Source organism: Bactrocera oleae, chromosome 4, assembly GCF_042242935.1.
Source record: "Bactrocera oleae isolate idBacOlea1 chromosome 4, idBacOlea1, whole genome shotgun sequence".
In the NCBI taxonomy this organism is placed as follows: domain Eukaryota; kingdom Metazoa; phylum Arthropoda; class Insecta; order Diptera; family Tephritidae; genus Bactrocera; species Bactrocera oleae.
Window position 1 is genome coordinate 7,417,703 of NC_091538.1, and position 12,550 is coordinate 7,430,252.

The window sequence follows — 12,550 nt, forward strand, 5'->3', positions numbered from 1 at the left end:
ACAAAAATTTAATATTTAAAAATAATTTTTTAAACTAAAGATAAAAAGAAAGCAAGAAAATTATGAAAAAAATTAAGGTATTTTTTGTCAAAAACACAACTATTTTATATATAGGTATAACAATAAAAAAAATTTTTTTTTAAAACCTACAAATGTTAATTAAAAAATTGACAATTATATAAAACTTGAAAAATTAGATAAAAAAAATAATATTCGATGTAGTTGAAATAACAAATTTTTTTTTTTTGATATTTTTGTTCAAAATACAGATTGAAATAATAATAAAATAATAAAAGTAATAAGACCACCAAACTATTTTTAAAATAATGCAATAAAAGAGGAAATGCAAATAAATTAAAAAAAAAATATAAGTATGAAAGAAATTTATGAACGTTTAAAAAAATTAATTTATAAAAGAATAAAGTTTAAATTATATCAGTAAGCAAATTTGTTATTTTTTAATTAAAATTTATAAGAAATGAATATTAATATAGCAGAATTAAAATTAATAATTAAAATTAGTTATAATAATAAAATAAATAAAAAATTAACTTAATTTTTAATTTTTTGTTCGAAGCTTATAGTAAAAAACTGCAAACTACTTCAAATAAAACAGAAAAAGTTAAAACAAGAAATAAAATAAAAGAAAATAATATATATACCAACTATAAATAAAAACTATTTTCAATAATACAAGAGATTGTAAATAAAATAATAATTTTTTTTTTTTTTGGAATTATATTTCTTTAGTAACTTTTATTTATTACATATTACGTTATGAATTCGAATTAATATTAAATTTTTCAAAAAAAATTTCATTTAGAACTTAAATTTCTAACTAAACACACACAAATATACATTTTCAATACAATTTCACATTTTTTTTGGTTTTTTCGTTTTTCCAAAAGCTTAATTGCATTGAATGACATCAAATTATCTTGAGTGCTTTTCTTTTGCTTTCACTGCTTTTGCGTCTCGTTGACGTTACTGTCGTCATCGTCGTCATTGAAACCCTTCATTTGCCTTTGTCTGCTATCCTCGATTGCTTCACATCCTTTTACCCTTTTTGTAGATATCAATTTCACACTGTAATATTGTTTATTGCCTAATAATGGGCTCCAATTTATTTTTGTCTTTCATTCACTTGATTTTCTTTTGCTCTTGATTTTTAATACTTGCCTTTGGTTCTTGTTGCTTTTTGTTGTACTCGCTTTTATTGTGTTTTATACTTATTTTATAATACTGTCATCAAAATCACACGGCAATCTGTCACCTACGCTGTGAGAACAGGAAATGTGTGCAGTGGATTTTTACTACTAGTACACTTGCATAAATATAGTAGATATATTTCAAGCGACTTTATTTTTGTTAGCGCTAGAGCAAATTTTTTGCACGTAATCCTTAGTTCGGTGCATAAAAATGAAGATTACCAGTATTTAATTAGACCAAGTCGAACAAAATTGTCATAGACTTTCAAATAATGTCAAATATATATTTTTGACGCGAGTAAATAATTCAAAACTAAAATTGTTATGATTATGCCCAATTCAGGCTACCGGGTACTTGGTTTATGAAATTCCCAGGAAGTCACAACTTTATTGGGAAAACTGTATAGCAGATTTTTTAATTTCCTTCTAATAACCAAAATTTAAAATATGCTGTAAATACTGAAGTCAATACTCTGACATTTTTGCGATTTTTACATTTTATATTTTGCTCAAGTGCATAAATAATAAAAAGCAAGCAGAAAAACTTCTGAGCACGTACAAATGTAATATTTCATATTTAAACCAGCCAACCGGCTATACATCAAAAACTTTAATAAACAATGTACACCGAAAAGCCCAACCCAACTAACCGAAACTACAGCAACGGACTGAACATGTGGAACACATGCTTATTTTGGGGTGGGTAAACGGAATTGTGTATATAAATATGCAGTTATATGAACAACTTATGTGCCTTTGGCCTCTATATGTTTATTTGTTGTTATAGAAACTACGAGAAATTGCTTCACGATTTATGCTTATGCGCTCGGCGTAGTACAGTGGCCTCTATAATGGACTGGCGCTGCGATTGTTTCGTAAAAATAATGGCGCAACATTGAATAATAACAACTATCGGAGTTAAATTTACATATAAATACACTAACTGGCCAATTTTGGTTACGTATCATAGAAATAATATAGTGATTTGAATGCGTTTTACGCATTTATATAAATATTTCGTCGGTAAATTCTACTTCCACTTCCACTAGCAACTGTAAACCTTTCAGCTCAACTGTCAGGCATTGAAAAAAAAAATTGCTTTGCACCTCAGAAAGCCAACTCATGCAAGACATTGAGTGAGACAAATTAACACTTTTGTGACATTTGGCAATTCGAAATGAGTTGCGCTACCCTTAACTCAAAACCACCACGGGCAGCTGTGGTCAAATTGCTAGCGCCGAGAATTTTAAACATTTACCCACTCTTAAGTTTAACCGAATTAACATAAGACAATGTTTTTTAGTTGTTGTAGAAAAATGCGAAAACCCAAATCAACTGCTGTCACTTACCGACTTTTGTTGTGACATTTGATGCGTGAACATGACATTTAAACAGTTTTAATTTTCAAAATGCCGAATTAGTGCTGCTGTCAGTGGCCCCTCCGTTTCTTGTTCGGCATGCCAGTTTTTGCGCCTATGCAAATGTTATCAGTGACTTTAGATTTATAAATAATTCATATTAATTTGCAACAATAAAGAGGTGGAGTTGGGTAAACTATTTTGATTTCAAAGTAAATGGCGCTATGTGGCCTGGATGGCGACGCAGGTTGAGACTTATTAAAGAACTTGCCAATGTTAGGATAGATGTAGACATATGGATCCAACATGAGTGTATAACCTAAAATTTGGCGAAATTGGCTAGTTGACTTCTTCAAAGAATTAAATTTGCTTAAAATGTTAAGACTTTAAAGGTTTTAAGACTATATTTTTATATTCAAAATATATTTGGACTTTTACGAACAAGAACCGACGCCTGATAATACTTTTTCTAGAGAAGAGATCAGGAATTTCCTTAATATTTCGAACGCTATGTTATAATGAATGTATTCCTTCTCTCCTTCTTGCTGCCTTTAACCACATTGCAGCCGTGATGCTCTGCTTTAGTAAAAACGGATCACAAAATGATCTAAAACAGGGCCAAATATTATTCTTGAACCTTCCATAAATATTCTCAGAGAGCAACAATAATTTGTTGGTACCATATATTCTCTCTAAATAGCTGTTTTCATTTAAGTAGATTTTAATGAGCGACGAAACGAACAACCACATGAGAGCAGAGACCAGAGCGTAAATTCGGTAGATTACGTAGCGCGGTGCATCGTCTGAACAACTGACATAAATGTAAATAATTTTTTTTTTTCTGAAAAAGCATATTAAGTTTCCCATGAGTCAAGTAAGACCCATGTAATGATCGGCTACACCCGCTGAGTCAATTTAACTATATCCGTCTGTCGGTATGTATACCATATACGCGAACTCAGTTTTTGAGATATCGATCTAAAATTTTGCACACCTTTTTGTTTCTCGCCATGGTGTTGGTAATTTGTCGGAACTACTGATATCGAAACACTATAGCATAGGGTTGCGTTCAAACAGACCAATCAATATCGAGTCCTTGTATGGGAAAACTTTTTTATTTGACGATATATCTTCATGGAATTTGGCACCGATTATTGTCCAATACAGCGCTATAATCCCCAAGGAAATGGTTAAGACCGGACTACTATAGATTATAGGTGTCATACAAACTAACCGATCAAAATCAAGTCCTTGTAAGAAAAACTTTTTTACAACGGACAACAGTATAATCTTCAGACACATTTTGTAGATCGGATCGCTATAGCATGTAGCTGCCATACCTAAAACTCGTCAGACTTTGAAGAAGCGTACCGATTAGGTAACTGATTGAGACCTAAATAAAATTTAGCAAGCAGAGAAGCGCTGAAACGAGGAACACTATTTGTAGTATTTGCATTATATATTGCAGACTAGCGAAAGGGGCTTAACTCAATTTGGTGAATTTTTAGAAATCAAGTGTGTAGGTTTGAGTTTTCTAACCGAAATCATGGATTACCTTCTATTAAGTTCAAATTTACTGCATAGAAACGATGGCTATAAAAATTGCTAAGAAAGTATGCGAGTATATGTGGAAAGAAATATTTGAAGCTTGCAAGAGTCGAAGTTGATTTATGCAATTATAGCTCCATCCATCGAACGGTCATAAAATTGGCCCTCAAATAAATGCAGACACACACACAAGTCTTTACTTTCTATATTACACTTTATTGAATTAATTCTTTAACTACGTCCTTTGTCGCCACAGTTCACAACTTATAAATATTGTTTTTTTTTTTTTTGTGTTCTTTTTGCTCTTATTTACTCTTATATTTCAGTTGAAATTAATTAACATACTTTATTATGCAATTAGTTTAAACTCCGCACACGCTTGTTCGTTATACATATTTACGCCTACGTTGCACTTATTTACTCACTTCTATATACTTATTTAATGCAAGTATTTATAATGTTTAATAATTTACAGTGAATTTTAGTCGGTACATTTGGCTAATATTTGTTGTATTCAACTGTGAAGACGTGGCATCTTCAACCGTCAACTGCAGTTCAGTTTAATTACCAGTCAATTACTTATGTACGATATTTAGTAAACTTTTAATTGTTCATTTTGCGAAGGTGTTACGTATAAAATTTAATTATACAGTAGTCATTATTATTAAACATTTATTAATTAATTGTAATTATATGTAGCTCGTAATTAGTTAATGCTATGCAGTCGCTATGTTCGGTTGCTTGTTTATTAGATTTTAACGGTATTTGGTTGACTGTCTGCTGTTGTCGTGAATGTGCTGTACGTATTTCGTCCTTCGTGTTTATCTCTTTGGGTGTGTGTGTTTTTTTGCTGTTGTAGCTTGTCATGTTTTTGTGATTAACGGTATTTGTTGTTGTTTTTCGTTAGTTGTGCGTTTAAGTCCTTTAAATTCTTGCAGTAAAATACCAAATTCGTTAGTGTGGAGCGCATTTTCTTGTTTGTGTCTCTGCTAATTTGATTTACCGGTTACTTTGAGGTCAATTTTCAGTACTTGCTGCGTCTTAACAGCAATCTTAAATTTTTTTTTTCATATATATTTTTTAGATTTCTGCATGGTTTCTGCGCTTTTCCAGAAGTTTTTGAAGTTTTTTAGTTTAGCTTAAGTTGTAAATTTATTTTAAATTTATTTTTTTATTCTTAATATTTTAATTTTTTTTTAATGTTTTGGTTGTTTTATTTCAGCTTTCGCTTACCGACTACCTTTCCTCACTTTTCCTTTATTTTTTATTATTTTATATTTATTATATTAATATTTTTATTTTTATTTGTATTATGTCTTTTTTTTAATTTTTCTATTAATTTTTTAGTAGTCATGACTTAATTTTTTTAATCATTATTTTTTCTTTTATGTTGTATTCTTTATAGCATTTTAATTTTTTATTATTATTTTTATATTATTATTTTTAGTTATATAATTAATTTTTTTTTAAAATTATTTTTTTCTTATATTTTATATTATTATGTTGTTTTAATTTAATTTGGTTTTAAATTTTTTACATTCATTTTTTAGTTTTCTAATTAATTTTTTTCTTATATTTTATATTATTATTTTTTAATTTTTTATTTTTATAATTATTATTTATAGTTATTTTTTATTATTTTCTATTTATTATTTTAATATTTTTATTCATATTTATATTAATGTCTTTTTTAAACTTTTTATAGTAATTTGTTAAAATTCATGATTTAATTCTTTTATAATTTTTTTATAATATTTTTAACTATTATATTATAATGATTGTTATATTAACTTGTCTTATTATTCCTATCTTATTAGTTTTCATTTGTTTTTTAATTATATAAATATTTTTTTTTGTAATTATTTATTTTAATTTTAATAATAATTATTTATTTTTTAACTTTTATTATTATTATTATTTTTAATTTTTAGTTTTAAAATTATTTTAATAATTTTTTTCAGTTTATTATATTAATATATTTGTGTTATTTCATATTAATTTCCTTTTTTTGTAATTTTTATATTAATTTTTTAATTTTAATTAGTACTTTGTTTTATTAAATCTATTATTTAGTTTTTTTTGTATGTTTTTTTTCATTCTACTAGGGGTACATAATTTATACAATAGATTACTATCTTAAATTTATTTTACAAAAAATTTTTAGAGTAAATTTTACATAAAAACCAATTTAAATGCAATTTTCTGCGTGATTAAACGCTGACATCTAGTAATTTATTTATTGTACTAGCTTTACTTTTAATTTTTTCAACAACAATAAATAATTTTTAAATGCAATTTACACAAATGATTTTTGAACATATGCTTTAGTAACTATTATATATACATATATATATCTATATATATATATATATTTATTTATATAAGAATCTTTTTACATAAATGTGTATCTGGGTCTGTGTGCATATGTCACTATATACAACTGTAAGTATATATATATATATGTATGTGTGTGTGCGTTTTAAGCTTAAAGCTAATTAATAGTCAATTATTAACAATTCAGTAATTCAATTTCTGCATTTTCCTTCGCTGTAATTTTCTCAATTTTATTACGAATGCATTTTACATTCATAATTTAAACAATTTACCGTTACACCACGCACATACAGCTCGCACATTTTGATTTATTACATTTTTTTGTGGAAGTTTGGAGACTTAACCATACTTTTCTTTGCAATACATTACAATTACTTTAATTACAATTACATTGTGTTAATTTCTGAGCGTAATAATGTTTAATATATTATATATACTTTAGTGCTTAATTTCACTCTTTCAGTTTCTCATTTAGATTTATTTTTAATGTTTTATTACTATTTTGTTATAGTTCTGCTTTAATTTTTATCAAACAGCAAAGTTTTCTAATTTTAAAATTTTATAGTTCACTTTTTCACTTTTTAACTTTTATTTTTATTTTCCCATTTATTAATTCTAATTTTAAATTTAAAAATTTTTATTTTTAATTTTATTATATTAATAATTCATTTTTAAATAAGCTATTTTTATTATTCACTAAATTTTTATGTACACAAAGAGTTCAATAAAACATTTAAAATAAATTATTGGCATTAAATATTTTCTAGACACAAACGGAAAATATTCTTGACTTTTTTATGGCAAAAGTACAGTGTTGTGCAACATTTTTTACCGGGTACACTTTTTGTGTCTGTTCGGTTACCAATTCAACTAGACTTTACGCACTTCAAATGCTGCTATTGGCAGTAAATTTAATTAATTCGTTATTTACATGTAGATTTGTAAATTTTCTTATAAGCAAGAAACATCTCTCTCGAAAAAAAATTTAAATTGGCATCGCTTTCAAAATATATCACTGTGTAAACTGTAGCTACAAAACTGAAAGAGAGAAATAAGGGCGACATATATTATACAGAGTGAACAAAATAATCCGGTTCTTTAAAAAGATGAAAAAAATGTTTTAAGAGGAATTTACTTCATCTACATAAGTATATTTGTATTAGAAAATAACGTAATCGGTTTTCTAAATCTACATTACTACAGATCTGAAAAATTATATTGGAATCTTATTTATGAAACCAAATTGAAATTGTCAAGAGAACTGAACTCGTGAAACAGTAACTTACTTTTAAAGAAGAACTGAAATTGACAATAAAAATTGAACTTGTGAAACAGTATATAGCTTTTAAAGGAGTACTTTTATTGTCAATTAAAATTAACAATTGAACTTGTGCAACGGTATTGACCGTACGAAATAATATTGAACTTAAGAGACAGCGAGGAACGTTTGAATTTGTATTGAGCTTGCCAATCCAAATTGAACATGTGAAACAGTATTGAACTCGCGAAACAGCATTGGGCTTGTGAAATAGGGTTGAACTTCAGAAACAGTATTGAGCTTCTCATTCAAAATTGAACTTGTGAAAAAATATTGAACTTGTGAAAAAGTATTGAACTCGCAAAACAGCATTGCACTTGTGAACCAGAATTCAACATGTGAAACAATATTGAACGTTTAAAATGGTATTTAACGTGTAAAGCGGGTTGTACTTGTGAAATTGAAATAATCAACACTGAGCTAATGAAGCCGAACGAAAATAATGAATCAGTTTTTAGTTTGTCAAATAATTTTTAATAAGGAAAACAAAACTATATTTGGTTTGAATTTTGTGAAAAAGAACTACGCACTTGATTAAAATAGCGAGTTGAAAGAGAAATTCACTCGAAAAATAAATTTATTTGACACAGATATTATTAGATCTGTTTAAATGAGTTCTTTTTCTGTCTCATATTAAATCAAATCGAAACTGTGGTACGGAACTGTAAAATAAAAAATAAATAAATAGAGTTTCACTTGAAAAAAAATGGATCTGATATACATATGTAGATATCTTAAGAACTGATTACAAAAGTTTTTTTTTTGTCGTCACGAAATCAAATTGAACTTGAGGAACAGAAGTATAATACTGAATATTAATGAATCTAAGAATTGTAAGTGTAAGGGACAAAACCGCAATAATGAAACTGAACTGACTTTATAGTAAGATATTGAATCTTCTCAAATAAAAATAGATTTTGTTTGACGTTAAATATAAAATTAAAAATTCACTAAACACTTCCGAATTGTTACAAATGTCTGCAAAAAAAAGATATTGCGAAAAAGGTTTAGTGCAACTTCAAATCTCAAAACCTCAAATATACATATAAAAATCTTGCAGCGTTGTTTTGTGTATATCTAAGTAGTGTTTTTGAGTTGTTTAATTTTCTAATCAACTTTTCATTATTTTATATATTTAGATTTCCATCACATTCTATTATAGTCTGTTTCCCCTTTTTCTTCCCCAAAATACTTTGTTGCTCGTTTTAGCATTTTCAGTTTTTGCTTTGTTAACATTTTCGTTTCTACACTACGTAGTTTCTCTTTTTCTCTACTTCGTCTACTGTCTGGTCTATGGTATTCTTATTGCGCCATCTCTAGCGTCTCGATGATTGTAATTTACCGTCAAAAGCGTGTTGCATGATTGCGATCCTTTGTAATGAGCACATCCTCACCGTTCATTTGATGATGCACTTCCTCTGGTACTGTTTTCAGCATGCCCGGACTGGAGTTCTGTTGTGAGAAGAATTAAGAAAAATAAAGGAAAAATAGTAATAAAATATGGATGGCAGATTATATAGAATTAAGTGACTAATATATTTGAGTTAGGGCAATTTGGTCAGTTACTTAAATAATATATTGAGATAACAGTAGTAACAGTAGTCATTATTCTGTTTTCACAAAGGACTGTAGTATGTAGTCGTACAAGTGAGATCCAAATCTTGAGTATCCGTAGAACCTAAACTATACTAAGTCAGTTTTGAAATCAGAAAATTGTTATTTAATGACTGATAATAAAAAGAATCAACTAGCCTTAAGTTATGACCCTAGTCCGATCTAATTGCAAAAGGTTCAGACCAGAGCCATTATGGTAGAAAAGAATTAAAAGATGTTCATACAAAATCACAGTTTAAGGCAAATATACAAGTCAGGTTGTGATTTTGAGTCTATACTGACAGTTTCTCGGTCGAGTTCAAACGATCTGAAGAGTTTTTCTGCCCCTTTAAACAAACTAAACCAGACCTGACTAAATGCAAAAACACCAGAGCACACTAAAAGCATATAGTCCGAAGACAAGCTGAAAGACTTCAGAGCTGTCCAGGCTTGTTCAGACCACAGCCTAAGACAAGCTAGCAGAATTTAGAACTGTCCAACCATGATTTAAGTTCAAGGCAAATATTCGCAAAAAAATTCTGGAGCTCGAAATTTTATTCAGAATTTTTATTCTGTACTTACAATTAGTTCCCCAGTCGAGTCTCAACGATCAAGAGATTATTTCATCTCCTTTAATCAATATAAATGCAAATGGTCCAGACCATAGCCGAGGACGCTTTAGCAGATGTTAGTGCTGTTCATCCAGGATCACAGTTACATAACTATTCACTGCTTGTTCCTGGAACTCGAGACTTCGGCTTGAGATTTTGAAACTCTATTTACAGTCCTTCGATGGGTTCCCAATGATCATTAGCGAATTTTTTATTTTATTTAAACATTTTTTCTATGTTTTGTAGTTGGAAAGATGGAGAATTATTGTTTTCCATAATAGCTTTCCTATCGAATATAGAAACCCGTTGGAAAAGTGTTCTGAGTCAGTTTCTTAAGAACACAAAATACTTCAGGCGTCACTATGTACCTTTTTGACCTCCTCTCTGATCAATTCCGAGCCCTTCCAACTGTCAAATCTCAACGTTAGCGCATAAGCTCTCCATTTTTTCTAATCAAATTTATGAACTGTAAATAACGGTCTCTAAGTAATTTTTATTAAAAACGCAACTTCCTTTGACCCAATTCAAGAAGCGTACATCCTTTGTGCCCTAACGAATTGCGCTGCGCTAAAATGCACTAAAAATTTATGAAAAACAAATTCGCGCTTTTGTCAACGCCATACTTTGGCTCTGCACAACAACAAAGGCAAAAACAACAAGAACGAGTACCACTCGTACTGCCACCCCGATCAGGCACCAAAGTGGCAGCAACACTAACAATTTGATTGCGAAAAGCGCTAACAATGGTAGTTACAATATAAGTACTAGTAATGGTTGTAATTTCGAAAGTACACCCCCCGAGCACTGCACACACACACCCACACATACTAGTACACATAAATACACACGCACAACAAGGCGATAAGCTTGGTCATTATTATTAGTTTGTATTTATTTCTATTCAACTTTTGTGGCAGCTTGAAAGGGTACTAGAAAAAAGTGAGTAAGGGCGAGCTAAATTTGTGTGGAAGCGAAAATAAGAGATGCTAAACGCGTTCGAATATCACAAATTCTACCGAATATATAAGGCTTTATGTCAAATCAACGACCGGAAGCATGTTTATCGTTATATAGAGGTTAGCAGAAGTTGTGGACAGATGTCAGCCACATTCGATTTGAAGACACAATACATTTGAAGCTACCTGAAAACATTCGCCGATTTAACTCATATTTAGCTTAGAAGCACTTAGTAGTATGCCAATTGCTGTGACTAAACTTAATTAAGATATCTGGCAAATGTACCGAGTTATAAGGTATTCACCGAAGTGTAGCTATACTCTTAAAAAGTGTATCGAAAAAAATTTGCCGATATATCTGGCATTAATCAACGGAAAGTTGGAAACTCCTCACAAAAGGTGTATGAGAGCTAACTGAATAGAAACGTTGATTTCACTTATATTTAGTCTAAAATATGACTATACTATAACAAACGTTTTGATGCATTTTCAATAAGATAACTCGTATACAGACTAAGATATGTACGGAAATCTACATATGAGTTATATGCGAACCAGGGGAAGATATACCTATATGCGATTTCACAAATATTTTTTCATTTTCCACATTTCTTATATGTGCTAAATTTTATTTAGAATTCTTTACTGAACTTTATGAGCCTATTTAGAGCATAAAGATGAAATTTACCAAGCTTCGTCGAGGTATCTAAATTTTTCATATTTCGTTGAAAAGGCTTTCCACGGACAATGCTCTTCTAAGGATTCCGAATATTTTATGCTATATATTTTCTACTAAACTCGTCTACTCTCTGCGCAAAATTTTGTGGGTTTAAGAGAAAAAAAAAGAACAACAGCAAAGCCACAGCTTAATGTGACCATTTTTATGTAAACTAAACACCAAATTTCACCAGCGACTGCATTCGAAAGTTCTTAATAACCTGCCAGGCGAAATATGAAAAAGCGCATGGCAATCACGAAAGTGCAACGCTGTGTTTTGTGCGCCCGTTGTTCTTTTTTTTCTGTTTTTGTTGCACCGACAAACTTTCCAGTGGCGCTCAAAAAGTGCTCGGCCACTCGCATAATGCTCGCCTCATTTATTTGCTAAAGTTGCAACAACAAAAACAAAAACATTATAACTACTACATTACATTTTTTTTTCAACATTGTTATTTTTGTTATCTATTTGCTAACTGTATTTTTTGTTTTTTTGGCTTTTTTGTTTGGATTCTACGCAAATGTTTATGCTGCTGATTGTTGTTGCCCACATTGTTGTTGATTTTGCAAAAATTGCAATTTTCGTTTCTGCTCTATTTTACTTCGGCTTTTGTTTTTGGCTCATTCGTTGTACTTTCTGCGGTTTACCGTTAACGGTATTGTTTTTGTTACGCTCATATAACTTCTGCCCACCAACGCTCTCCAAAGGGCAAACATTTTCCAACTGACATTTGCCACTTTTTGCATTTGTTTTTGCTTTTTCAGTGCGCTCTCACTTTATGTCACTTTTACTTCCACTTTCATTGGCATTTTTATAAAGTTCAGTGTTTTTGTTTTTGTTATTGTTGTTGTTTTATTACTTTTTGCTTTGGCATGCGTTTAGTTGTTATTACAGTTACCGCTGTTTTTG

The 12,550-nt window shown here is 29.5% G+C and overlaps 1 protein-coding gene across 6 annotated transcripts in view; it reads right to left on the reverse strand.

Annotated features, from left to right (window-relative positions):
* Positions 1-8,758: 8,758 nt before the first annotated feature.
* side-VIII (sidestep VIII) overlaps positions 8,759-12,550 on the reverse strand; it is a 212,520-nt gene continuing 208,728 nt past the window's right edge. For all 6 annotated transcript variants that reach the window (XM_036374846.2, XM_036374847.2, XM_036374848.2 and 3 more), the window contains one exon: positions 8,759-9,218. In XM_036374846.2, coding sequence (XP_036230739.1) covers positions 9,111-9,218 — 108 coding nt within the window. In that variant the 3' untranslated portion in view covers positions 8,759-9,110. The remainder of the gene's footprint in view (positions 9,219-12,550) is intronic.